Source organism: Oculina patagonica, chromosome 8 (genome assembly GCF_052425735.1).
Source record: "Oculina patagonica isolate OP01 chromosome 8, crgOcupat, whole genome shotgun sequence".
Lineage (NCBI taxonomy): Eukaryota > Metazoa > Cnidaria > Anthozoa > Scleractinia > Oculinidae > Oculina > Oculina patagonica.
In genome coordinates, this window is record NC_135765.1 from 8,959,434 (window position 1) to 8,985,400 (window position 25,967).

Consider the following 25,967-nt stretch of genomic DNA (forward strand, 5'->3'; position numbering starts at 1 on the left):
TACCAGGAGTCATTTCCAGTCAAACCTTCATAGTTTTTTTTCCGGGATCTGGATTTTGTCCGTTATAGCGTGCGACCGTAATAGCGGGTTGTCCGCAAGGCGAGAGTTAACTGTATTTTGTCAGGAGCTGGTCAAAAAAAAAGAGGCACGGTATTTCATGTCAAGGCATTCGGGCAAAGCGACCGGGCGGGGCTTGACTTGTCAAATTTTCCTACACCTATCCTACTGTCTAGTAGTTTTGACTATTAGTCGACCGCGATCCAATGACAAAACAAAAAGCTGGAAATTCATTCTTTATTCTCCCTTTACATTATAGCTAGAGGCAGTTTGTTTTTCTCCACCTCAAGAAAACCTCACAAATATCTACCAATACACTGTAAGCGATTTCAACCTCGTTGTTGCAGTCATAAACGTGCGGACAAAGATCTTAATTTGCCCACTTAATTAAAATCGAATATTTGTATTGAACTATACAGTACTGATATTAAAGTTAAAAAAAAAAAACGTAATTGTAATAAATAAGTTTACAAACAACCTGAAAACTAGTATATGCTGCAACGTATTGATTTGTAGTTACAAGATAATTTCGTTAGTGTTGCAAAAGTAACAGAAAATATTGTTCTCATTAGTTGAGAGAATACGGGATGAAAGTGACCTACCTAGTAACGAAAAAGCCCAGAATCGAATAATAATTAAGTTAATTTAGATTTTTCCACAAATAGTGCTACCTGTGAGTAATAATTTAGAAATGTTTAAAACCATGTATATATTAACTTATTTCTAATGTACATATAAAACAAAACACTTCAACCACTAGGGTTCCATACCAAAGAATAACCCGGTACATAAGATACACTCTTTTCAGTCCATACCTCAGAGGCGATAACACACCAAGCTGCTATTATTCAAGACAAAATATGATGCACTTTTAGTTTTATACTGAACGAAAACAACTTTTCTTTCTGGAATTTTTAATGTTATTGAAAGCTGCCTGCTGTAAAGGTCCCCATGGCAGAGGAGGGGGGAAGGTAGGTGTTCAGGAAACTGCTGACTGGGTGGTACGAATGATCTAGAGTGTGACACTCTTAAAACACTCATCGGAGAATTAAAACCCCCAAACCCTCAAATTCCAAACACCAGAAAACTACACCGTATATCAATTATTTTGTACAATGAAACCAAAAATATAAGAATCTCAAAATATACCGATACTACATTGCATACCGCTCCGACATCAAGTCCTTCACATCTCCCGTCAGTTTACTTTCCTGATTACCCCTACTGGAGTACCCTTCCCCCTTATCCCTCCCCAAGCAATGAGCAATTATTCTCCACCGAAAGTAGTTTCAAAGGAAACATAGTTAATAGAGGGAAATGGTTTGGAATACCGGCAAAGTTCTTTGTTGCATGTTTCTGTTCGTTATTTGCACAAAAATAGCACAAAACCTGACAAAATACAGTAGGTGTACGTGTGTTCATGCAACTAATTAGTGGAAACATTGCGATTACTTAATTAATGCATGCATAGTGTATGAGCGCAAAATAAAAGATCTGCAGGGTCGTGAACCTTCCATCATAAATCGTGGCCTCTTTGTTTGCTTCTTTGATGTTTACCAGGCTTCCTAAATTCCCTCTACTAACTATGGCTAGAACGATCGCTCATTCTGTTCTTCTTTCCTCAATAGCAAGTTTCATTGTGTACGCCCTACCTGGCGACACAATCTATTCTAACTGTCACGTATACTTCTGTATAATATAGTCCGTGTTAGTTTTCAAGTCCGCTATTCGTCTGTCTAGAATTCGCTCCAGTTCTTTTTCCCTTCGGTTCTCCTCCGCCAAGAAATCCGATGTGATAGAGGAGCGCCTGGCGCCAACTGGGGTTGCGGAGCGCTGTGGATAAAATTGGGTGCAAATGAAATGTAAAATTTTTGTGTAAGATTTGAAGCGCCTTTTTCATGGGTGGGTGTCAAGAAGGGTGAAATAAAACAAAAGATGCATAAATCCCGCGAATGTTATAAGTTTTTGGAATTTGTCCATTTCCCCTATATTTTTCATTACAGAAGGTGACTTGTTTCCACTAAAAATTTATACAAATGTGTATAATAACAGCATACTATGCTGTTATTTTAATACTTGTATCGCGCATTTTGTGCATTATTATTTACTTATATTTCGCATTATTAATTAGAATCTTCTGCTTTTTATGAAATGACTATAGTTTATTTTTTTGGGGGATTACCGTTGCAGCACTAAGTAGGTATGGTATTGACCAATCATATTGCAGGAAAGATCTTCAGTTGTAAATAAAATGCCTGAATCACTGTATGCACTGTAATTATAGTCACTATCTGTTGATTTCTGTTCAGGTGAGCCCATGGTGCAAACGTTTTAAGCTCTTCTCTTTCCTTCCAAAATTCCTTCTTGGAACGAACACTCTGAATTAAATACGCCAAATCGCGGAGGACCAAGCTTCGACCAGGAGGTTTGGTAAAACCCTAGATTTGGTCTCCAAGTAAAATTAATGGTAACCGTTATAAATTCAAATGAAACGTTGGTTACCTCGGAGTCTGACGGAGCCGAGCCCGCGATCAGGTCAGCGTACGTCAGCGCTTCCGTGTCTGTGTAGCCGCTACTGGCGCTGGTGTGACTCAAATCCACGGGCCTTCTGGGAACATATTCAGGGAGGACCTTGCTTGTTGAGGCCATCAGAGGCTGAGGGGCACCTGGGGAGACAGATTTTGGCACCAATGATTTGTTACGGTTGTAAAGTGAAAGTGGAATACACACTGATACAGGGACCGTGGAGCACTTTTCTTATTGAGGGGGTGGGGGGGGGGGGGGGCTGACTAGTGACTTGAACTAGTGGGGTTTTAGAGACTCTTCGCTTAGAAAGTCTTTATTTTTAAGGGAAATTTTTGAGGGGAGCCCCCCTCCCCAATCCCCCCTGCTCCGCGGTCCCTGAAATAACCACACACAAAACATTTGTTCGTAAAATATCGACTGGGAACAGAAACTGTGCTATCTTTTACGATCTCTATATTCGGGGTTCGTAGCTTTTCTGGACCAGAAATTCAAAAACTCTCAACGGCTTTTGTCTTATTTTCAAGGACACATTACTAGATATCCATTGTAAAAGTCAATATTAGCACGTACAGAAATGAGAAGGGCAACCTTATGTTTAAGGAACTATTTTCCATTTCAGAGCACACAAAAAAATCACTTTTTAAGAACTTTCAGGGCCTTGAACTTTTGGTTTTCACATTTACGAACTTTCATGGTGCTTTCGAACCCTGTCTCTTGGACAATGACTGCAAGGCTAGTTACGGCCTACCGCAATACTACTACTTCAACAACAACAAAGATGGCTTCTAAAATCCGATACTAAAGTATATCGAAAGTTTCATCTAACAGAGGGAAGTTATGAGAAAGCAACATTACCATTATCTCGATGTTCCATTGCAGCTGCACCACCTTTCAATAGTTCGTTCTCCATCTGTAAATTGTGTAGTTGTGTCTCATATTTTCTGATGGTGGCTTCAAGGCGACCTTCCAAGGACGCCACTTTACGGTCAGACTCAGAACACAGCTCGCTGTGGCGTCTGTAGAGAAAACAAAGAGTTATTCTTTAGCAAACAAGGCGCTCAGCGACAAGAGTAAGTTTTTTTTTAAACCAACTTGGCTCATATAAATGTAACAAAGAACCATGTTTTGTCAAGTGAATATTTTTCAGAAAGCGGGTACTTGGCAACCTATCGAATCCCATAACTTAAGAAAATTCAATTTTGTGACTTCACTGCCTGAGTTCTCTCATCTTCGTATGAACAAAAACTGATGGGAAAAACTTAACGGGCACATTTCCCTATACCGTTTGTGTGTTACGTACGCGTCTTGTGGGGTCGTGCATATGAAGCAAATAACAAGCAAGCGTAGGATTAAGAATCCAACTGATAGAAGGCTGACATGTTGACTAAAGCATGGAGAAGTTGAATTGTTGAATCGTTTTCGGTAAAAAACACCGTAGAACTGCTAAAAAAGATCTTGTTATTTTCATTCGATAAAATCAGTGCAAGAACCCACGAATACCAAGAAACTAGCACGTCAGCGTTACGTCATAATGTACGTCATGTTGCTTAGCAATAGGCCCTCTGCAGAACACGATCACGTGACCTTGTTAATCATAAAAATATGTGGTAGTGCAAAATGGTTGCCAGAAATGGAAAGAGCATGATGAAATTAGTAAGTTTGTCAATTTTGAGAAATTAAAAGGATTTGTATGCTGGATGGCAAGCCTTGACATCCAGCAACTTTTATTTTTTAAACTTTCAAACACCATAAATTCTCACGCTTAAGCATTAGCAGTCTCAAAATTGGCAACCTTACTAATTTTATCATACTCTTTCTATTTCTGGCGATCATTTTGCACTACCACATATTTTTATGATTGACAAGGTCACGTGACCGTGTTCTACAAAAGGGCCTATTTCACTGACACAGTACTGACACAAATAGCTGACTCAGTCAGTTTTCCACTCCCTTGACGTGGTGTACGAAAATCGCAGGTTAGAAAAAACCGTAAATATAACCGTACCTGAATTCATTGTCTTTGATGTCAGCCAAAGCATCTTGATTCTTTCTCAGGGCGTTCCTGTATTTGTCTTGATATTTTGCTTCTAACGTTGTAAGTTTCTCGCGAAGAGTTGCTACCTCACTTCGCAAATTTCTGTTATCATCCTGAAATGGCACAATCAGGCCATGGAATGCAAGAAGACAAGTTGTTGTCTCGTGTATTTTTTTTTCAAAACGTCCATTTAAAGTAGCTAGGATAGCATATTGTTTCTTACATTCACAAATGATAAAATCCTTATAAGCAAAGGCTTAATGTCATCAAGAAGTGCAAGAATAAGTTTGATTGTTTAGTGCATGAAATGCTACTAATCAGAGAATTGTCACCATCTCTAAATGTCCAATCAGACTCAATCAGAGCCAAACTATTTGCGTGACATTGCATATTTTATTATGTTAATCTTAAGCGAACTTTTTCTGACAGTTTATTCTTTACATTTTTTGTGAACTTGATAATGAAAATGAAAAACAAAAAAATAAAAATTACCTCAAGTTGACCGATGAGCTGCAGATTACCACTGTAAAGGTCTGATAAATCCTTTAAAAAAACAACATAATTTAGGGTTAGTGTCTCTCAGCTAGTACGAATGGTCGCTTGTGTACTGTATTTCAAACAGAAACACCCCTATTATTTATTTAATTTATTTATTTTCGAACTCAGTCAAGCACTGGGCAGCACGATTCAGTGTTAGGGGCACGGGCTTTCAGCAGCAAGAAATTATTTTTTCAAAAATCACAGCAGGAGACACGCAAGACGTATCCATTCAACGAAGCACACCATTTAACTCAGACAAATAGTCACGCAGTTGTGTGACAGGTTTTAAGCCCGCGCCCGCAAGCAATTTGCTCACTCAGCGGTAACTATTTCCTTGTTTCGTTTTTGCTTAGGGGACGGATAAAAAACTGAGCTGCATCGAAACATTTGTTGTATCAGAAAAACTGCAAACAAGCCAACGAGAAATGATGGCATTTGTCGAAGACAACTGGCAGACGAAGCGATCAACCATCAAAGAGAGAACCTCATTCATTTTCAACACGGAGATACTGAGCGATGTGAAATTTGTTGTTCCAGTGTCGACTGGCGAAAGCGAAAGTAAGAAGGTGATCCCAGCTCACAAGTTTATGCTTGCCATAAGCAGTCCTGTGTTCTTTGCCATGTTTTATGGTCAAATGGCGGAGACTAAAGACTCTATTGAACTGCCTGACTGTGAGTACGAGAGTCTGTTGGAATTGTTTCGTTATTTGTACAGCGACGAAGTAAAGTTGAACGGAAGTAATGTGATGCAAGTGCTGTACTTGGCGAACAAGTATATGGTGCCGTCTCTTCGTATAAAATGTAACGAATATCTTCGAGACAACTTGAAAACATCAAATGTGTTTTGCATTCTCCCGTTCGCTCAAAAATTTGAAGATAAAGATTTGGAGGATCGATGCTGGGAAGTGATTGAGAAGCAGACAGAAGAAGCTGTGACGTCAGATGAATTTGTTACAGTTGAGCGATCACTAGTCGAGACAGTCGTGAAAAGAGAAAGGCTGAACGTGAAGGAAGTAGAGCTATTCAAAGCCGTTGATAGCTGGGTCACAAAAGAAAGTGAAAGGCAAGGGATAACTCCTGATGGCGTTGCAAAGAGACGAATTCTTGGTGAAGAAATCGTGAAAGCGATAAGGTTTCCATTGATGTCACAGAAGGAGTTTGCCTCAGTCGTAATTGATTCTGACATTCTTACTTCAAAAGAGGTTGGTGACATGGTGAAACTTTTCAATGATGTTTTAACATCTCCACTGCCATTTGAACAAGCCCCAAGATTAGTAGCTCTAACTGTTAAACGGGTTCAAAGATTTGGAACCTTTAAACCGCCATCAGTCGACTGGGGATACGGTGGTTTTGATGATTATATAAATTTTTCTGTCAACAAGCCTATTATGTTACATGGAGTTCAGCATTTTGGTTCTGAAGGTGGCAAGTACGTCGTTTCCACACAGATTACAGATGCTAGAGATAACTCATCTTTCGTGTTTCAATCAGGATCATACGCTTCAGAAAAGGACGAGACGTTTGGCTATTTCGGCTATGATGTACGGTTTGACCCTCCAGTTCGTTTGGAGAAAGATAAAGAGTACTTGTTATTGTCGTTTATTACCGGTCCTGTGTCATGGTATGGAGAAGATGGACAAACATCTGTTGAGTGTCAAGGAGTACGATTCACCTTCCGCACTTTTTACGGTAGAACCACTGAAACAAGAGGCCAGTTTCCTGCTTTTTTGCTAGCTTAAGTCCTCTTTTGTCAGTCTTAGCCCAGTCTACTGGTTGTACATATCGAGTTCTATCCTCATCAGTTCTAGTTAAGTTCCTTAGTACATTATTCTTGTTTTGTGGGTCTTCGTGTCTCCGAAAATAGGTCAACATTAATTACACTTCCGTGACCTGTTACATGTAAAAGCTTATGTATGTTATACCGAAAGTGTATCGAATACCCGTTAAAGATGACTGGGATAATAAGAACTAGTGTATAGTAAAAGCATAAAGCATCTCAGTAGCATTTAGTGTATAGGAAACAATAAAAGAATGCATGCTAAATATATACTCTTCTTGGTTTTGACTACTTGCTTCTTAGTGTTCACGCTTGGATTTGACGCTGTACACCCTCCCTCCGTATGGGATCTAGTTTATCCAGAAGGTGGACAATCAAAGCACAGACTCACCGTTAATTGTTCATTTAGAGCGGTGTCTCGTAAATGTCTGTTTTCAATTCGCAATGCCTCAAGTTGCGCGTTCGTTACCTGAAAAGATGAAAAGAATAATGAAATAAATCAATTTTAGCTCGTTTACAAACAACAAACCCAACTGAACACGCAAAAGTACCCTAGCCTGCTATGCATGGCACAATCCTATCCTCGCCAGATTACACTCAACTGAAGAGCTCAGTTTGAGCCACTAGGGTATAGTTATTCATAATCAACCCTGTTTTTCTTTCACTTACTCTTCTCGAGAGAGATTGCACAGATATACTAGTACCAGAACCAACACGCGCGCACTTCACGCGTGTATCCAGGCACGTACGCACGCGCACGCAGACACGTACATTTGCAAGGCTTACCTGAAGTTCGGCAGCTGCTCTGTCATGCTTTGCGTTTGCTTCACGAAGGTCTTTTTCCATGCGTTGAGTTCGCTCAGTGATGGATGCCATTGCAGCGTCCCTATTGTAAATGAAAGAAGGTCAAAGATCGAAAAAACTAAATAAATAAACTTTGTCAAGAAAGACAAGAAAATAAAATAATAAAGTTAATCGGCAATAAGTGGAACTCTTCTAAGGGCTATGACTGCGGATCCCAAGGTAAACAAGCAAACAAACAAACAATGCACATCCAAATGCAAAATCACCTTTTATGAAGTTCAGCAGTCATGTTAGCAATCTGTTCCTTCATACCGTCCACCTCAGCCTGATGCCCATCCTCTCCGGTTGAAATCCTCTCTTTAAGCTGTAGGTTCAAAGTATTATTAAAGTTTTAAAAAATAACCGACACTTCTTTAACTCTTTAATACTAAGATTTTATCCGTCATCGATCGTCTCACCAAAAGAAATGACGCTTATACCATTTACGTCATCAACAACGACCTCATGGTTGTCCTCGAAGAAGAAAATTATTGGCGTTCCGTTCTAACCAGAGAAGTAGGAGTACCTCTGAAGGAACGCCATAATGTTCTTCAAAGTTTCGAACCATTTCGAACACGTTCCCAGGGCCTCTACCGCCCGGTCCAAATTACCAAGGAAAAAACCCTGGGGGTACTAGGTTAGGTGGGTACTGGTGTGCACCCTAGCTCATGCTATTTGAGGAATCTCTGGACTAATCGTTATTTTAGAAAAGTGGAGTTTTCTAACCTTTGAATTTTCCAGCATCAGTTGTTTGAGGTCATTGTCTTCTATGAACTTCACTTCCTCCTGCTAAAAGTTCAAAAGTAAAGCATCACTTACAAACAAATATAATAAACAGTGTCAAAACCACTGCCTGGTCAGATAAAAAGGGCAAAATGCATGGGAAAAAATGTCTTGTGCAAAACACATAAATTACAATAACTTACCTTTCTGCACAGCTCTGCCTGTAGCTTAGAGAGTTCATTTTTACTATTTTCCAGTCTGTTGAAAGGGAAAGAAATAGTGCAACGAAGTTTAGATTCATTTAGACAAGCACAAAGCAAGATTTCAGAGCTTTTGTAAATGATCTTACTTTTGATTCAGATGGTTCAGTTCATTCTTTTGATATTGACTGGTGTCTAGCTGCGACCTGCGTGAAAACGATATCTTTTAAAATACTGACAATGATTTTAAACTCGCTGATACGGGTAACGGTGTAAGAATTTGAACAGGAAAGGTAAAGGAACTACAAGCGTAGACAAAAGTAGTTGGAACGCTTACCTTTTGAAAAGCCGAAAGAAATGCAAATACTTCACGCTTAAACAGATTAAACTGTCACATTCAATATTTTTAGAGGGCCCACTCCCCCTTTCAATGTTGAGCTATTCAAGGAATTTCTGTGCAATATATTGGGGGGGGGGGGGGGGTCAATGTTTGAGATCGGGAGGGAGAGAAAAGGAAAAAAATTGGTAATCGTGACAACAATTTTGAGGAGGGTTATATGTTTTTTCTGATGTATAATAAAATTGCTTTCAAATTGAAGGAAACCTCAAAATAATAGTTTTCCAACGCAGAAAAACACCAAAGGAGTAAAAATAAATGGAAAATAAACAAGGATGTTTAAGACGGAGGGAGATTATGTCGGATTACAAATGACAAACTTGAAAAAGTTGGGCAATTTTTTTAAGATACGCCGTCTGTGACGCTAGGTTGGTTTCCACTGACGTGTAATTTTAGGTGCGTTTACAGGTGTTTTTTTTTTAAAAAAGCGACTCACTGTATTTCCATTCGGCTCGTCCTGAGATCTTCTTTTAACCTCCTTACTTCAATATTTTCTGTTCGTCTACTAACGTCTTCCAATTGCCTGAAAATAAGCCAAAAAACGTTGATTATAACAAACAATGTTTTCCAATTTTATTTTCAAGTAAAAAAAAAAAAAAGAAATAGCCCTAAACAGAAAGTTTGACTGCGATTTCTTAGATGTTTTTCTCAAAAGCAGCCAGAAACATAGTCTCCTCCGCAGCCGTTGTTTGGGCTCGTCACGCAACGCTTCTCTCGAGGGAGCGTTGCGTGACGATCCAAGTAACGGCTGCGAAGAAGACTACCAGAAACACTACTGACAAAACAAACAACAACAACAAAGACAAATTAAAGAGGCCTCGATTCTCTGTCGTACCTGATAACCTCGTCCTTCATTATCAAACTGTGTTCCAGTTTAGACATGTCTTCTGAATGCTGTCTTTGGTCATCTTCTGCTGCCTGCAGTCAACAGAAATAAGCTCGCTGTAGCATAGATGTTTTTTATCTACTGTCGCTCTTAAAAGCCTGTAGTTGAAGAATGTACAGGGCTCAAAAGACAAATGAGACGGCGCGAGGTACCATTCGATGGTGTCTTTTCATTCCGACATCTTTCTCTGCTTTTGCTACCTGAAGATACTTTACTTTGCTACTTTACGGTATACTGTATGTCGAAATTTCCAAAGACGATGAATGAACATTATATATATTTTGTATGCGGTACACTGCATGTGGTTTAGGAACGCAATTCTTGTGTTCACCCACTCAAGTCGGTTTTTGTCGAAGGTTATGCCAACTAGTCCCAAGTGCACGGGGATTCTTTTATTAAGAAAAACAACCAACCAAAGAAACAAACACGAGAAAGTAAAATAAATTAAAATACAATACCCTAATAAGATCGTCTCTGGCTTGAAGTTCTAGCTGCAGATGACCATTATCTTCCTCAAGACGCTGAAAAAAATAATGAAAAATAAGACCGACTTACTGTAAAGAGACATTTTGCTTTGCGTAATATTTTGCTAGGAAAAAGGACGGGTAGGCGAGGAAGGGGTAAAGGGGACATGACAAAGCACCCCCCTCTCCTTTGTCCAGTGCCCCCCCTTTCATCTCCCCCCCCCCCCAAATTTCTTCACGATTTCCCAGATTCCTGGCCTATGTATAGCAGTACCCACCTTCCCATTTTACCTCGGGGAGGTGGGTACGTCTATACGTAGGCTACCAGATCTCCATACCCTTACTTTGCCGAGATTTTTAATGTGTTTTAAAAGCAAGGTGGGTTGAGTTTGTTGTTGTTTCTCGTCGTTGCTGCGACGGTTTTCTTCGGGTTCTGCGGTTTTCCTTCCTCCACAAAAAACAACACTTCCAAATTTTAATTCGATTGGGAATCCGAGGGCGACAAGTTTGTAAGTTGCAATACTATTATGTGCTACCCTCGTAAAATAAAGACAACTTTTTTTTACTTAAATTTGAATGTGTAAAATCTCCCACCCCCTTTCCTGGGCCACTCGTTCGCTCTGTTCAGATTTTCCTCAACCTCCAGATCAAATCATCACATACCTGTAGAGAAGACCGAGTCTTTCTGAGTTCATCTTGTAGCTTGGCAAAGTCAGTAGCTTGTTCTCTGTTGGATGCAAGAGCTTCCTCTAAAGAACTCTTCAACCTAACAAGCACATAACAATTGTTACCAATATCAACAGGGATGCCATGCAAAACCTCTATGATTTGTGTTACAGAACCGTTGGTCTCCGAAGGAACATCGAAATTTTGCTGTACTATTAAACGCGATGGCCGTAATAATGAGCACAGATTTTTTTGCAATCATTGTGCTCGCCTTGTTTTGTAAGGAAAGACAATCTCCTCTGTCATATTGATTAAAAGAATAATAAAAAACCTCGGAAAATTCTCGATAAAGAAAAAACAAAGAGTTGTAAAAACGATAAGTAAAAGCTGATCAGAAGAATTGTTATCTTACTGTTGGACGGTGTCTTCAGTTCCATCACATTCATCCTTTGCACGTCCAAGCTGAAATTATGCAAAATATGTTCAATCATTCGTCACATGAATCAGGTTAGGCCTGCGTAGATTTACAGAAATACTCTTGAAAGAGGACAGCAAAGGCAGATTATTTCATACATGCTTAGTCCCTTTTTCTACTGTTTTTTTTCCCTCTTTTCTTGTGGGAGGGGCCGCACGCGCGCGCGCGCGCGTGCGTGCGTGTGTGTGTGTGTGTGTGTGTGTGTGTGTGTGTGTGTGTGTGTGTGTGGGAGGGGTGTATGGCATTACTTCAACGTGCTTAGGGATAGGATGAGTCGATAGAAAAACGAATAAATTATGTAAAAAGGGTGAGTCAAAACGTACATGTATCGCGTGTACGGATGATTAGTTGAATAATTTTTAACCTTATTCAAAATTAAGAAAGCTTATGGTGAGTGGAATGTTGCACTGTAAGATGATTTTAGGACGAGCGAACGACCGAGCTAGCGCTGATTCAATAGGAAAAGAGAGAGGAGGGTTGGGGCGTTTCAGAGTGGAAAAACGGACAAGGGAGTGGGAGTTAGGCTGGAAGAAAGAGCCCCCATTCCCAAGCGCTCGCCCACCAAATACGCCTGCACTGCAGTTTGGGCGACCCGATCCATAGGGACAGGGTTTGTTACTGATTTGTCAAAAATGCAACTTTCACATACCTGAGAATGTAATGCTGCCATCTCCTGCTGATGATCACGTTCAAGGTCTTCCATCATCTGCCTCCTCTTGTTTAGCTGTGCTTGGTATCCTAGCAACTGTTGCTAAGAGATAAAATTTTCATGATACATTAAAAGGGTGACAGAAAAAGTTGCTTTAAATTAGGGCACAGTCAAATGATTAGTACATCTGTACGTAATCATGTAAAGTATACCTGTTGCAGGTTAAAATTGGTTTTTAGGCTAAATCCAATTCCGACCTATATTAATCTCTTTCAACCTGTAATCAAAGATAACAACTATTGGACTTCCTTCTTGTGAATTCAAGTTATTTTAGGTCATTGTAAAAGTGTATCTTCTTGTTGAAGCAGATCAATTTTGGTCGGAAATGGATTTCACCTGAAAACCAATTTAATTTGCAACATACCCAACTGTAGTGCATAAAATCACATGGCCAATAGCTATGTAATACCTGCATCAAATCACTCTTTTCAATTAATGCTTTCTTTTGACTCTCCAGCCCTCGGATGCGGTCATCCCGTGCTTTCCTTCCTCCTTCCCAATCCAACGTTTTGGCTTTATATTCCTATAGTACATGACAAAGAGGCATGAATCGAAACAAAGGTTTAGTGGAGAAACATTTTAATTCCCCTTACTGTTTCACAGTTGTTCCACATATTTCTTCCTCTTTCTTTGGAAGAATCAGTACAGTTTAAATCAAACCTTCAGAAACTAAAGGAACAGACCTGAACATCTGCATTTAGAAGGTACAGCTTGGTAGAACTTTATTGATTATTAATGAAGATGAGTTTTCAACAATGTCACGAGCATGGGACAAAGAAAAATTCTGAGTCTCCGACGGGAATCGAACCCATGGCCTCCCAGGTGTTCCTTTTTGTGGATTCGAGGTTTGATTGTTTTACTTTTGCTTGAAACACTACAGATAGTGTACAGTAGGAATAAGGGTCCAGTGGACTAGAGGTACATTAAGGGAGGTACATTACAAGCCCTACCCAGAGATCTTTCTGTTTTGTTCTTAGGCAAGACACGCTACTCTTACCATGCTTCTCTTTAAACAGAAGTGTATGGGAACGAGAGAAACTGACAATAAAATCACTTCTTGCTACAGACAATAGAGTTTTGCACAAGCACAAACTTTAAGTGGTGTTACACTAACATCTAAACTTGTAATCATTTTAGCCCTGAAAGTGGGCAGTCTCTAATTTCTGCGATGTGAGATTAAAGGAACTGACTATTTAATGAATGTATCTCAAGGACATGGTGAAATGGACAGGGAGTTATGATGTTGGATCAATGTCGGGACCATGGCAGTACTTCATTCATACCTCTAATCTATCTTTCAGTTTATCCACTTCTGAATCTCTAGATTTTAGATCAGCCAAAAGCTAAAATAAAAAGAGAACAACATTGTTAATGCCACAAATAATTATTACACATTTATGTACATAACCACAACCAGATTTTCAAGCAAAACTGTGAGAAAAGGAAGCAGGACACTGCAACTTGAATCTATGATTGGTTGATGGGTGGAGCCATAAACAAATTACCTTATTATAGGAAATTAACGCTTGTGTTTATTAAGGTATTTGAAATTAACGCGACTTAAATTAACACGAATTGAAGGAAAAATTACTTCCCAATAAAGGAAATTAACGCGAAAGAGGGGGTAACATTTCAAAATTAAGGAAATTAACGCGACAAACACAAAGGAAAAAAAACTTGTTAAGACAACAGGAACAAGTTTACTTTAACACAAAGGAAACTGAGCGCCTCGAGCGTTTTTCACAGTTTTAGTGATCCGGCAGATTTCCACGCTGATGAAATAATGTCTTTTCATAAGTGTCAAGACGTCTGGCGTGTATCGAGAAATTGGTTCCAAAATAATGGAAATTAAGGTCATGGAAATTAGCGCTCCACTTAATTAACGGCGCGGAAATTAACGTTAACAAAAATTAATGCGACTTAAATTAACACGAATTTTCGAAATTCGCGTTAATTTCATGAAGCGTTAATTTCCTATAATAAGGTATGGCGTGCACAAGTTAATTAAATTATCCTAGAACTCCTTGTGCTGAAGTACATACACTGAGTCTTCACACAGTTTCTGGATTGGTGAACACTCAAATTACAGTGTACATAGTTCCATTTTAGTTTGAGCAACAGCAGTATTGAAAACATTTTCAGGTTCTTATTTCTCCAATGAGAGGCTTGTACACACACTTGCAAGTAGTTTTAAATATCACACAAGCACTCTGTTCTCAGAGAAGGAGCTTCACAAAAAAAAAAAACTCTCTAATCTTGCTGTCATTTGGGATCTTGGCAACCTACCTGGTCTCTCTCCTTTTCTATGTGTGCTGTTTGCTTGTTGCTCTTTTTCTGGAGTTTTTCATGTTCATATTTCAGATTGTCAACCTAGAAAATAATTGTTATGCACAATTGCAACAGAGATCAGTAGAGCAAAGAAAACTTAAAATGAAGCGAAAACATCAAAGTAAAGCATGAATGATAATAAGCAATAAAAATCTCGATGATTTGGTAACTGCAGAATGCAATATGGAACAATTGAAAGTATGATGTTTTATATATGTTCATGTTTATTTGCTTTATTTTACTTTCGGAAAAACTGTTCACAGGCTACTTGTATTCTTTCCCAGGTGTTCCTTACGCTAATCTTTGCAAACGTATCACGACACTTTTGTTCGTTTGTAACAAAATACTTTTGTCTTCCTTGAAAATGCGATAACATGAAACTTTTGTTTTTTGTTTTTTTTACGGCGGCATCGATGACATTTGTTTAATTTAATTAAGTTACGGTTTAGACTGCACGAAAGACGATTCTCAAAAACTAAAGAAACAAATCTAATCAAAAAACATATTTTTCGACAGGTTTTTTAAAAAGCAGTACAGCTAGGATATTTGTTTCCTGGTTATCAGGTGTTCACGCCGAAAATCCCGGTGCAAGTTTTTGCATACCTAATTACGAAAGCGATGTGAAAGTCTCAAAATCTAAATGATTTAATTAATTTGCGGTTTTTACTTGGCGCCAAGAAGTCTGCAGGAAGCCTACCGCAAACACGCAATACAAGCGATGTTCATGATAGTTCCAGAAAACAACGTAGACTAATCTGCGCATGCGTTTGGTGTAAATTACGTTGAGTAGTACCACAAGGAGAGCAAAGGGTTTTCTGAAACAAATATATACGTTTGAGATCTTCATATGAAAGTAACGTAGATGTGCTCCAGGTTTTACCTAGGGGTACGGTCAGGTGCTCCCCACCCCCACCCCCTTCACAAGAAATAATTAATTAATTGATATTAATTAATTAATTGACTATTAAAGTTTACACCATAGCGCTTTAGGGGTTTAGCGGACGACAGCCCCAACAAACCATCACAATAGTGCATTCTGCACTAAAAACCATCACAATAGTGCATTCTGCACTAAAAAATGACGTTTGGATGTCATCTTGACATCTCAATAAGGATGTCAAGATGACATTTAAACATCGTTTTTAGCACTTATTTCCATTTTGAAATGTATTACAAATTGTTTGCTCATTAAAACATGAATGTCTGTATGCATCACCTCTTCCTTAAGATGCATCACATGCTCCTCATACTCTGTAACAATGTCTCTTTGGCTCATCTCCATCTCGTCCACTTTCTGTTGAAGACTGCCAACCTGTTGAAGGTCAGAAGTAATGTTGCATTATGGTGATGTTTGTCACATCTTTAAAACCTTTCACCTCACAATATGCCTTATGCATGATAACGTCATAAAATTATGCCTAAAATTCATCACCAAGCTTCGTTCACGCGTATTATTCTCAAACCCGTCACCTTCATACAGTTTTCAAGTGGGTATTCTTTTCATCTTTGCTGCTTTGGGAATTCATTCAATCATGATGAAATTTACAAGTTTGCACTTTGAAAGCAAGGCTTAGTGTTGAAACTAGCCTGACATAAACATGCATAAGGGCTATTTACACTGTACACTCTTCATTCACCACCATTTTGAAAAGTCATTATGACATCTCATTACTTCGTTGAATTACAGTAGTTGGTCCTTCTTGCTGTCAATAGCCTGATTCTCGAATTGTCAGATGTCACAAAGGAGACAAGGGAGTGAGAGCAAGTGACCTCTGGACGTCTGAGAATCAGGTTATGGTTACAGTTGCCGAAGTGAGCACACTAGGCCATTGAGAAAGAATCTCTGGCAAGTTTGATTGTGCCAATTTTATCAGTGGTCGATACTGTAGCATGCACAGTCAACCCATCCCTTTATGAACACCTCTATATTATGGACAGTTACTTGGCCACAAGGTAACCAGACTTTATACACTCAGACACCTCCACCTAAAAAACCTAGACTAATGTGGATTAAACAACAGTGAAACCTTAAACCCTACATGTATGTACATGTACTGTATATGTAATACTATGTACTTTGTTGAATCAAAATAATGTCTTAAGATCACCTCTTGAAAATTCCAACCCAGGAAACAACATCAAACAAGGTCCTTATTGAGATGTAACTCATTCTATATCAACATTTACACATACAATATTCTACAAATGAATGCAATTCTGTAGACTGAGTTTTCTTTTTCAAAAAGGTCACTAAAAACCTCATATTCAAGCCATTGAATATGAGGTTCTACACCTAATAAATTGCAATAACGTTGTCATAGAAAAAAGGAAAAAGAAAAAGGTAATTAGGAATTAATTAGCGTAGTTTTGTAATTGGTAGCATTTACAGAAAATTCATGAGTTTTTATCTGCACACTTTAAGTCCACTTTTTTATGCTGTAACCATATTTAAATTGATTTATTCATATTTTAAGGCTTTTTGAGGCCATTTGTATGAATAAATTTCATGCATGCGCTTAATTAATTCCTATTTGACTTTTTCCTTTTCCTTTTTTCTATGACAACCTTATTGCAATTAGGTGTACCTATAAGGTAGTAATAAGTAGAATGTAATATTGTTAATTTTAGTACCATATTGTCTTTGAAAAGCCTCCATGGGGAAAGATAATAAAGGATGTATGTATGTATGTAAGTCATAAAAGAATTTTGGACCAATTTTGACCCTTGAATTCAAAGTTAATGGACTGTATCCCTAACTAAAGGCAGTTTCATTAACACAATGTCCATTACATTGTATAGCTACAGTACGAACCTCCTGGCTCTTCTGTTCCAGTTGAACTCTGACAAATTCCAGTTCCTTGGTTTTCTTGTCCAGTTGTATCTGAACAGCATGTATGTGATTTTCCCATTCTGCTTTCTTGGCCGTCACCATCAGGTCAATCTGCCGCATCAGCTGAAAACATTAAAAAATATGTTGTGTAACATTTATGTGATAATCACCTTGTACAGCAAAAATTGCATACCAGTAATTTTCAATTTCCTTTGATTTTTTTAAACAATCATTTGTTTCAAAATTTGTACAAACAATCATATTGATCAGTGATCAAAAGGATTTATTTATTATTATCTACTGTAGTTGTTCTCTCTACAATACTGTAAATGTTAGAACAGAATGTAAATTAATGTAAAACAGAGTTCTCAGTGACTACTTTCTTGATGTACATGTAAAAACCAATTATCTACTGACTGTACAGTTTGTACTGATCTTCTACAAACAGCTGTTTCGATTCATGTACATACATGTACACATACACCCTGTACATATGTTATAAATTCATTTTCAGGTTAAAATCTGTTTTCAACCTACAGTGTATATTATGTAGGTTAATCTGTTTCAAACTGAAAAAAAGACTCTTAATAAAAAAACATGAAGTTATAATATCCAAATTACTTTTTATGAATTCAAATTGTTTTTACTGAGTGTCATCTTCAGATTGAAACAGAATAACCTTGGTTGAAAACAGATTTAACCTGAAAACTAATTTACCTACAACGTGTACATGTGCTGCCCTATGTGCAATACAGGCATGATGGGCAGTACACTCTAAGTAAGTATACACACGTACGTGTACATTACATACAAAACATGCGCTTGTTGCATAAGTTTGATACAATTATAATGTACATGTACTAGACCCAAAACTATTCCTATCTTACAATACTTTAAACTGTCTTACAACAGGAAAACAAAGGCCTAATGGGCCAAACAAGCTACTGCAAAGCTAGACATGAAATCAATATTACCTTAAGAGTTTTTGAAGGCATTTCTTGGAGTGAAACTTAAATTTAGTAAAGTGTAACAATTATATGAATTATTTTGAATTCACTTTTTTCCATTATGCAAATTAAAATTTGCTTATTCACAGCCACAAACTTTATTAATGAACTGAGTACAGTAAATAATATATTATTATATGATGCCATTAAATAATTCATTTGACCGAAACACTTTTAAAACGATAAATAATTTATTGTTTTTAAAGTGTTTCCATCAAATGAATTAAAGTTAAAATAATTTACTAAATACATGAACCACAAGACATTTTACTTAGATTTTTTTTAAAATTGCTGGACTGCAATAATAATTAATATGTAAACTGTCAGTGTTACAAATATCTCAGAGCAGGAAATTCTCTCAGGGGTTAATAATGGCATACTGCAATCATAAATAATTCTTAAACTAAGGAACATCTACATTGCACAAAATAGCAAATTAATATTTTGCACATAATTTTAAATGTATATATATATAGAACTTTACAGACTAAAACACTTCTCGTGAAAATTAAAAGGACCTGAAAAGTTCATTGTGGAAACAAATTAAATTCATTTTCTTTTAATTTATAGTACAAGACTTGAAAAATTGAAACTTGTTTGAAAAAAATTTAAACCAAATATAAAATTAAACCATAACATATTCATTGTATCAACGGGATAATGTGTACATTCAAATGGGTTACTAACCTCTCTTAGTTCTTCTTCACATGATGTCAAAGAACCTTTCCTGATCAGGCTAGATAAAAAAGACAGTGTACGTTAGGTTGCATTCTTAGAGAAAATGTCTGTCTTAATCTTATCTCATTGTATTACTCTTCTCCAAAAGAAAGCTTGCAAATTTTAGGATTTGCAATTTACATGATTGTACAATCTTTTAGTACAATTCCCATATTTTGCAAAGAATTAATTATTAAACTATTTTTAACAAATTTTTCCATCATTTTATTTTTTGACATTAGTTTTAATCATAATTATCACCAACTACAGGTACATAGAGGATATTACATGGCCACTTGGAGATACGAAATTTCTCTTCTTGTGTTGAAACGAGTCTCACTTAATCACTCGTGAAATATACACTCAAAGAAAAAATTTGTATCTCCAAGCAGCCATGTTACAGGCTAGGCGATTCATTAAGATTTCTGACAGGAGGGCATACGGATTTAGCAGCCAGGCCCTTCCCCTCCTATGGGTCCGGACATGCTCCCACGGCAAATTTTAAAAATTTTACAGCTGTAGGCGGTAGAGTTCTGTTTTTCTGCCTTTTAAAGGAAAACATGAGCAGTGTCAAGGAAGGAATAAGACAAGCAGATTTTCTTTTTTTTAAATAAATTCCAGTTTATTTTGGGAAGGCACATGCAGAAATCAAGGAAAAGCAACTTGCATCCAAATTTTTTTCACAAAAGCCGCATTGAAAGCCCAGAGTTGAACAGCCGGGCAAAGTTGTGCTCACAGGCGGTCAATTTGCCCAGTGCCCGCCCCTAATGAATCCCCTGATGTTATGTTCCATTTGTAAGCACCAATGTTTACCAAACAATTTCACTTTTAATTAGTAATTTGTAGTGAAAGACACGATTCATTTTATTATGTAACCATAACAATGGTGATCTATTCACATGTAAAGATAACATGCTATTCTTGCATGTGAAGATATGATGTTCTAACCCGAAAGCTCACCTAGTGTTCTGGATTTATTTTTGGTTAAAATCTTCAAACCAATTTGATTCTTCTTGTCCTTTGATTCAGATTATTTTGATTGATTCAGATCATGATAATAAATGACAAAGGAAAATAATCAAACAAGCTTAAAAAACTTCAAACCAAAAGCAATAATTCTAAATAAAAACATTTACATTAGTATTGTAAATTTATGTGAGCGAGTAGAAGCTTCTAGGCCTCATAAATTATCACCAAAGCTGTGTTAATTATTCTTGAAACAATGCATTCATAAATTAGCACCTGCAGTGATATACTTAAGAAACAAATCAATTATTCAAACAAGAACGTCATAGTAATAACTATACAAACAAAGAACTGCTAAAAACACCTGGCTGCACTAAAATTAATTAACATAGCCTTAAAACAAGAAAACTTAAAGTGAAGAGTTTGGAAATAACAGTTTCTTTGCAAAGGAGATTTGAACAGAAATATGCTGGCTCCACCAAAAGAAAAAGGTACAAGACTTCGATCCCCATCACCACATTTACATCGACGGAAACTTTCTGCATCATGTGAAATGCAGTCAGAGCACAGACAAGCGAGAAAGCAAGAGTGGTCTGAAGAGGTGAGACTGTCTTATTATTATTTTGTGAAATATTTACCCGCCAACGAAATTTGAAACCACAATTAAAAACTTACAATGAATTACTGTACCTTTAGGCATCACAGATGAGGGATTAGTTACACACAATAAAGTAAATGTTTGGGACTTAAATCATACAGGCACATGCTAAGTTTTAATCCTACATGAACTTGAGTTCAAAACTTCTAAACATCTTTATGTAATTTTAATCAAAGCATCAGTGATAATTTATGCACACCAGAAGCTTTACAACTCAGGTTAGAAGCCCGCTCACTATTGAGTCTGATTAAAAAATTTGAGCCACAGAATAACAAGTTTAGCCTGGACTTCATAGTTTTAAAACTACATGTAGGAATCTGGTTTTGAAAGAATCTGTACATAAAAGAACAAAATTATGATAATTTTTGAAAACATGTGAATAAAGCTGTAGGGAGAATTATTCAGCATAATTCTTGATCTTTAACAGGCCCACAATATCAAGCTGAGTCAGTGCAATTACATGTATACCGTAATGATTCGATTAAGCGCCCTCCTTCCAATAAGCGCCCCCCTTCGAATGTGTTTTTGTTAATAAGCGCCCCTATTCCAATAAGCGCCCCCATTCTTATAAGCGCCCCCATTCTTATACGCGCCACTATTCTTAAAAGCGCTCCTATTGTGGCTAACTGACCCTACTGAAGTCGTTGACGTCGAAAAGATAAACTCACGAACATTCACCCTACCGTACATGTATATATTTACTGCTAAAATGAACAATTCTTGTAAAAGTAACTGAGCTTTCGACAATTTGTTACTGTCACAGTTTATGTTATTGCTAGTTATTTTAAAATATATTTAATTTAAAGTTTTGTTTTGAACATTTGGTTGTTTCGTAAAAAAATTAAATAAGCGCCCTGTGCCAAATAAGCGCCCTGTCTCGAATAAGCGCCCTCACTTAAGGTGCCAAAAGTTAATAAGCGCCCCGGGCGCTAAATCGAATCATTACGGTACTGCATAATTTGTGTTATAGCAGTCACAGTGAAAATATGAGAGTTTGCACAGGATATTTACATGATAATATAATTATGTTTTAGGAGACAGGAATACTGTACAATTCTCAACGAAAATGTGTTACTTTGCATCCATAGAGTATTTCTTGTCTTGTCTGTATGCTTACTTTATTTGCTGATTTGAGGCGATTTCAGTAAGCTATCACTCCTGGTTTTCCACTCTAAAGAAAAGTGAAATCACCTCAAAACAGCAAAAAAAAAAAAAAAAAAAGCACCAAACAGCGAGTAATACACCATCAGCCCTCCAAGTTAAGACCACTTTAGTCGCCATGGCGACTAAAATTTTGGAGCTGGGGACTAAATTGGAATTGAAGTTGCCAGCCTGGTGACTAAAATTGAGAAGAAGGATTGAAAGCATGAGCTTAATTTGGCGACTAAAAGTTTTCACTGGCGACCAAACTTGAGCAGTTGGTGGCCAAATGGCCACTAAGGAAAAAAAATAAACTTGGAGGGTTGACCATGGAAGTAACATAAGGTATTTTCCTTAAGGATTTTTCATGTATTCCCATCCCTGTATTGTAAAATTGATTATCCCATACAAAGTTTTATATTATTCACTGACTGCAAGTTCACAAAATATACATGTATGGAATAATGGCCCTGACTGACAGCTTGAGTAATAATTATGTGAAACTTTTGAATATTTCTGAAGAGGATAAGAAGGTGGCTTTTTTTCTGACGGGGTTAATAAAAATCAAGTTAATTCTGAGGGGGACATCATGTCAGCATTCTTTTTTTTTATGGGGGAAACTTGGACTTAGGGCATGTTTACATGGAGGGAAGGTGCCCTGGCTAACCAAGTTACCCAGCTAGAAGGGATGAAACATACATGTAGCCCGCCTTTACATGCAGAATTCACAGCCCTTCTACCTGAGTTGAGACAGCGTCACTGAAGCGTGTCACAGCATGGGAAAACAATGTACATGTACATGTAGCTCCAAATGATTGAAGAAAAATATGACTTTTTACTGAGTAATCAAGGCTAGCCATCTTCAAATCTATTTCACTTTGATATGCAAACTCTTAGAAATTTACTGCATCCACTTTTGGGGGAATTCAATCAAAATTCAACAGTCTTTGGCCGCCATCGTTGTTTTGTGAATTGGGATACAGGTAATCATTCCTACAAAAAATTGGAATTAATAAGCTTTTGCTCAAAGAAATATTTCCCAGCCTGCAGATAAAACTAATTTGATCTAATTTTGGTCAAATAGCACTGTTTGGGTCCAGAGTGTTAATAGTTAAATGTAGATAAGTTCTACCCTTTTTGTAAATTTATTTTCTCTTTTTCATTTTCTTCTTCACCTCCCGCCTCGAATACCTTGGCTAATTGCGGGAGGAGAAAATTATTGTAAACAATTTGATTGCTAAAATAAAGTTTTGTTGTTGTTTGTTGTTGTTAGAGTGTATACATTTTTTATGCCATTTACTTCAAATTTAATTTAAGAACATGCGCAAAGACTTATCCCGGCAAGCCAGGATAGCCCAGGCATATCTGTTTACATGGCAAAAAGCTATCCCGCCTAGAAGGGTACCCCGGGCAAGTAGACCAAGTGCCCCGGCAAGGTGGGTTTCCACGTCAACACTTGCATTTACAAAAGAAAATAAGAAAAGTTGGCTCGCCCAGGGTACAGTAGTTCGGTTAGCCGGGTAACTCGGCTTGCTGGGACACCCATCTTCCATGTAAACAGGCCCTTACATCGTCCACAGTACAAGAGTGGGGGTTAGGGTTATAATATGTAGTGGCCAAAACTTACTTAATATTTGAGCCCAGGTGATTACCTTTTCAGTAAGCTAATATACCCATGTATGCTGTACACATACAATATATACATGTATACAAACTAGCTAGCACATTGTGGCAACCAGCATGGGTCAACGCAATACATGTACACACGTTTTGTTTCAAAGAGATATTAAAGCGATATACTCCAACTAAATAAAAAAAAAAGCTTCTAGAAGAGTAAACAAATTTAAGTGTAACGCTAGTTCTTTGTTTTGAAAACCTCACCTTTCGGAGAATATGTCTGTAAACCTCTCCATGTCAACAACTCTCTGTACCTCGTGAGTTCCACAGATTTACTATTTGTCTATTTTCCATTCATTATCGCTCCGATACAATTACATTAGCCTCACTGCACCTTGTAACAGCTTTTGTAAACGTAATCCATCCGAAATCGATCTGATATTGATTCGATTCAAAATAAAACTCTGCCACTTTAGCCGGTTTTAAAGGCGAATCGTCGTCCTATCTTTCAAGCATGACGCCTTGAATCTTGCCACTAAAACAGCAGACAACGTTTAAAATGTTTTTGTGGCATTTCCTCGGCTATTTCGGACTCATTTTGTGGAACTGAACACAAAACCTGAAAGAACCATTTCACCTCGGAGCGGCCTTCAGCATCATTTCAAAGAAAGCGCGCCCAATTAGGTACCAGGCCTTGACTCCAAAGGCCAGGCAGTTGGGCAGTAAACAACATGGCGTCTCCACAGCTAACTACTAGCCATTAATTACAGGAATGGCTCCGAGCCCTTTTGAGAGAAACCGCTGACCATTCACCACACCGTTTATTACCCAATCGCTAATTAACATAAAAAATCACTAACCAACATACGCCATTCACTATCACTCACCTACATACACCGCCCTTCACCCTCATACACCTCCATACAATTTTATACACCGTAATTTACACCTCCATACACCCTCATGCATCTTCATTCACCCTCATACACCTTCATTCACCTTCAAACATCCTCATTCACCTTCATACATTTTCCTACACCTTCCTACACCCTCATAAACCTTCATACATCTTCATTCACCTTCATACATATTCATTCACCCCCATACACCTTCATACAGTTTCATTCACCTTCATTCACCTTCATTCACCTTCATACATGTTCATTCACCTTCATTCACCGTCATACACCTTCATTCACCTTCATACACCTTCATACACATTCATACACCTTCATTCAACTTCATTCACCTTCATTCACCTTCATACACCTTCATACATCCTCATTCGCCTTCATACACTTTCATTCATCTTCATTCATCTTCATTCACCTTCATACACCCTCATACACCTTCATTCATCCTCATTCACCTTCATTAACTTTCATACACCTTCATACACATTCATACACCTTCATTCAGCTTCATTCACTTTCATTCATCTTCATTCATCTTCATTCACCTTCATACATCCTCATTCACCTTCATACACCTTCATACACCTTCATTCACCTTAATACACCTTCATACACCTTCATTCACCTTCATTCACCTTCATACACCTTCATACACCTTCATACACCTTCATTCATCTACATTCACCTTCATACACCCTCATACACCTTCATTCACCTTCATACACCTTCATACATCCTCATTCACCTTCATTAACTTTCATACACCTTCATACACATTCATACACCTTCATTCAGCTTCATTCACCTTCATTCACCTTAATACACCTTCATACACCCTCATTCTTCTTCATTCACCTTCATACATCTTCATACACCTTCATTCACCTTAATACACCTTCATACACCTTCATTCACCTTCATTCACCTTCATACACCTTCATACACCTTCATACACCTTCATTCATCTACATTCACCTTCATACTCCTTCATTCACCTTCATTCACCTTCATTCACCTTCATACATCTTCATTCACCTTCATACATCTTCATTCACCTTCATACACCTTCATTCATCCTCATACTCCTTCATACACCTTCATACATCTTCATTCATCCTCATACTCCTTCATTCACCTTCATACACCTTCATTCATCCTCATACTCCTTCATTCACCTTCATTCACCTTCATTCATCCTCATACTCCTTCATTCACCTTCATTCATCCTCATACTCCTTCATTCACCTTCATTCACCTTCATACACCTTCATTCACCTTCATACACCTTCATTCAACTTCATTCACCTTCATTCACCTTCATACACCTTCATACATCCTCATTCGCCTTCATACACTTTCATTCATCTTCATTCATCTTCATTCACCTTCATACACCCTCATACACCTTCATTCACCTTCATTCACCTTCATACACCTTCATACATCCTCATTCGCCTTCATACACCTTCATTCATCTTCATTCATCTTCATT

At 37.7% G+C, this 25,967-nt stretch overlaps 3 protein-coding genes across 4 annotated transcripts in view; 2 read left to right on the top strand and 1 right to left on the bottom strand.

Annotated features, from left to right (window-relative positions):
• Positions 1-290: 290 nt before the first annotated feature.
• LOC144662552 (centrosomal protein of 63 kDa-like) lies at positions 291-24,259 on the bottom strand. Its single transcript, XM_078523389.1, has 24 exons — positions 23,826-24,259; positions 19,151-19,199; positions 17,439-17,579; positions 15,843-15,938; positions 14,585-14,668; positions 13,582-13,641; positions 12,708-12,821; positions 12,239-12,340; positions 11,527-11,576; positions 11,112-11,214; positions 10,443-10,505; positions 9,934-10,016; positions 9,535-9,621; positions 8,851-8,907; positions 8,705-8,759; positions 8,505-8,567; positions 8,006-8,103; positions 7,722-7,821; positions 7,327-7,404; positions 5,111-5,161; positions 4,589-4,731; positions 3,439-3,599; positions 2,560-2,723; positions 291-1,890 (listed from the first exon to the last, which is right to left on the bottom strand). Exons 1-24 carry the CDS (start codon positions 23,855-23,857, stop codon positions 1,735-1,737), a joined length of 2,190 nt encoding a protein of 729 aa, XP_078379515.1. The 5' UTR covers positions 23,858-24,259; the 3' UTR covers positions 291-1,734.
• On the top strand, positions 5,172-6,974 carry LOC144662582 (BTB/POZ domain-containing protein 6-like). Its single transcript, XM_078523423.1, has one exon. The coding sequence runs from the start codon at positions 5,584-5,586 to the stop codon at positions 6,895-6,897; it is 1,314 nt and encodes a 437-aa protein (XP_078379549.1). The 5' UTR covers positions 5,172-5,583; the 3' UTR covers positions 6,898-6,974.
• LOC144662607 (uncharacterized) overlaps positions 20,534-25,967 on the top strand; it is a 28,112-nt gene continuing 22,678 nt past the window's right edge. For both annotated transcript variants that reach the window (XM_078523456.1, XM_078523457.1), the window contains exon 1: positions 20,534-20,747. In XM_078523456.1, coding sequence (XP_078379582.1) covers positions 20,613-20,747 — 135 coding nt within the window. In that variant the 5' untranslated portion in view covers positions 20,534-20,612. The remainder of the gene's footprint in view (positions 20,748-25,967) is intronic.

What these genes read in the sequence shown, in the direction of transcription:
- LOC144662552 (XM_078523389.1), bottom strand. Translation starts at nt 23,857, where the DNA reads ATGGAGAGGTTTACAGACATATTCTCCGAAAG. An exon ending in GTGAAGAAGAACTAAGAGAG is followed by an intron (nt 17,580 to 19,150) that starts GTTAGTAACCCA and finishes TAATGTTTTCAG; the next exon opens with CTGATGCGGCAGATTGACCT. An exon ending in ATCAAAGACAATGAATTCAG is followed by an intron (nt 3,600 to 4,588) that starts GTACGGTTATAT and finishes TTTTCTCTACAG; the next exon opens with ACGCCACAGCGAGCTGTGTT.
- LOC144662582 (XM_078523423.1), top strand. Translation starts at nt 5,584, where the DNA reads ATGATGGCATTTGTCGAAGACAACTGGCAGACGAAGCGATCAACCATC.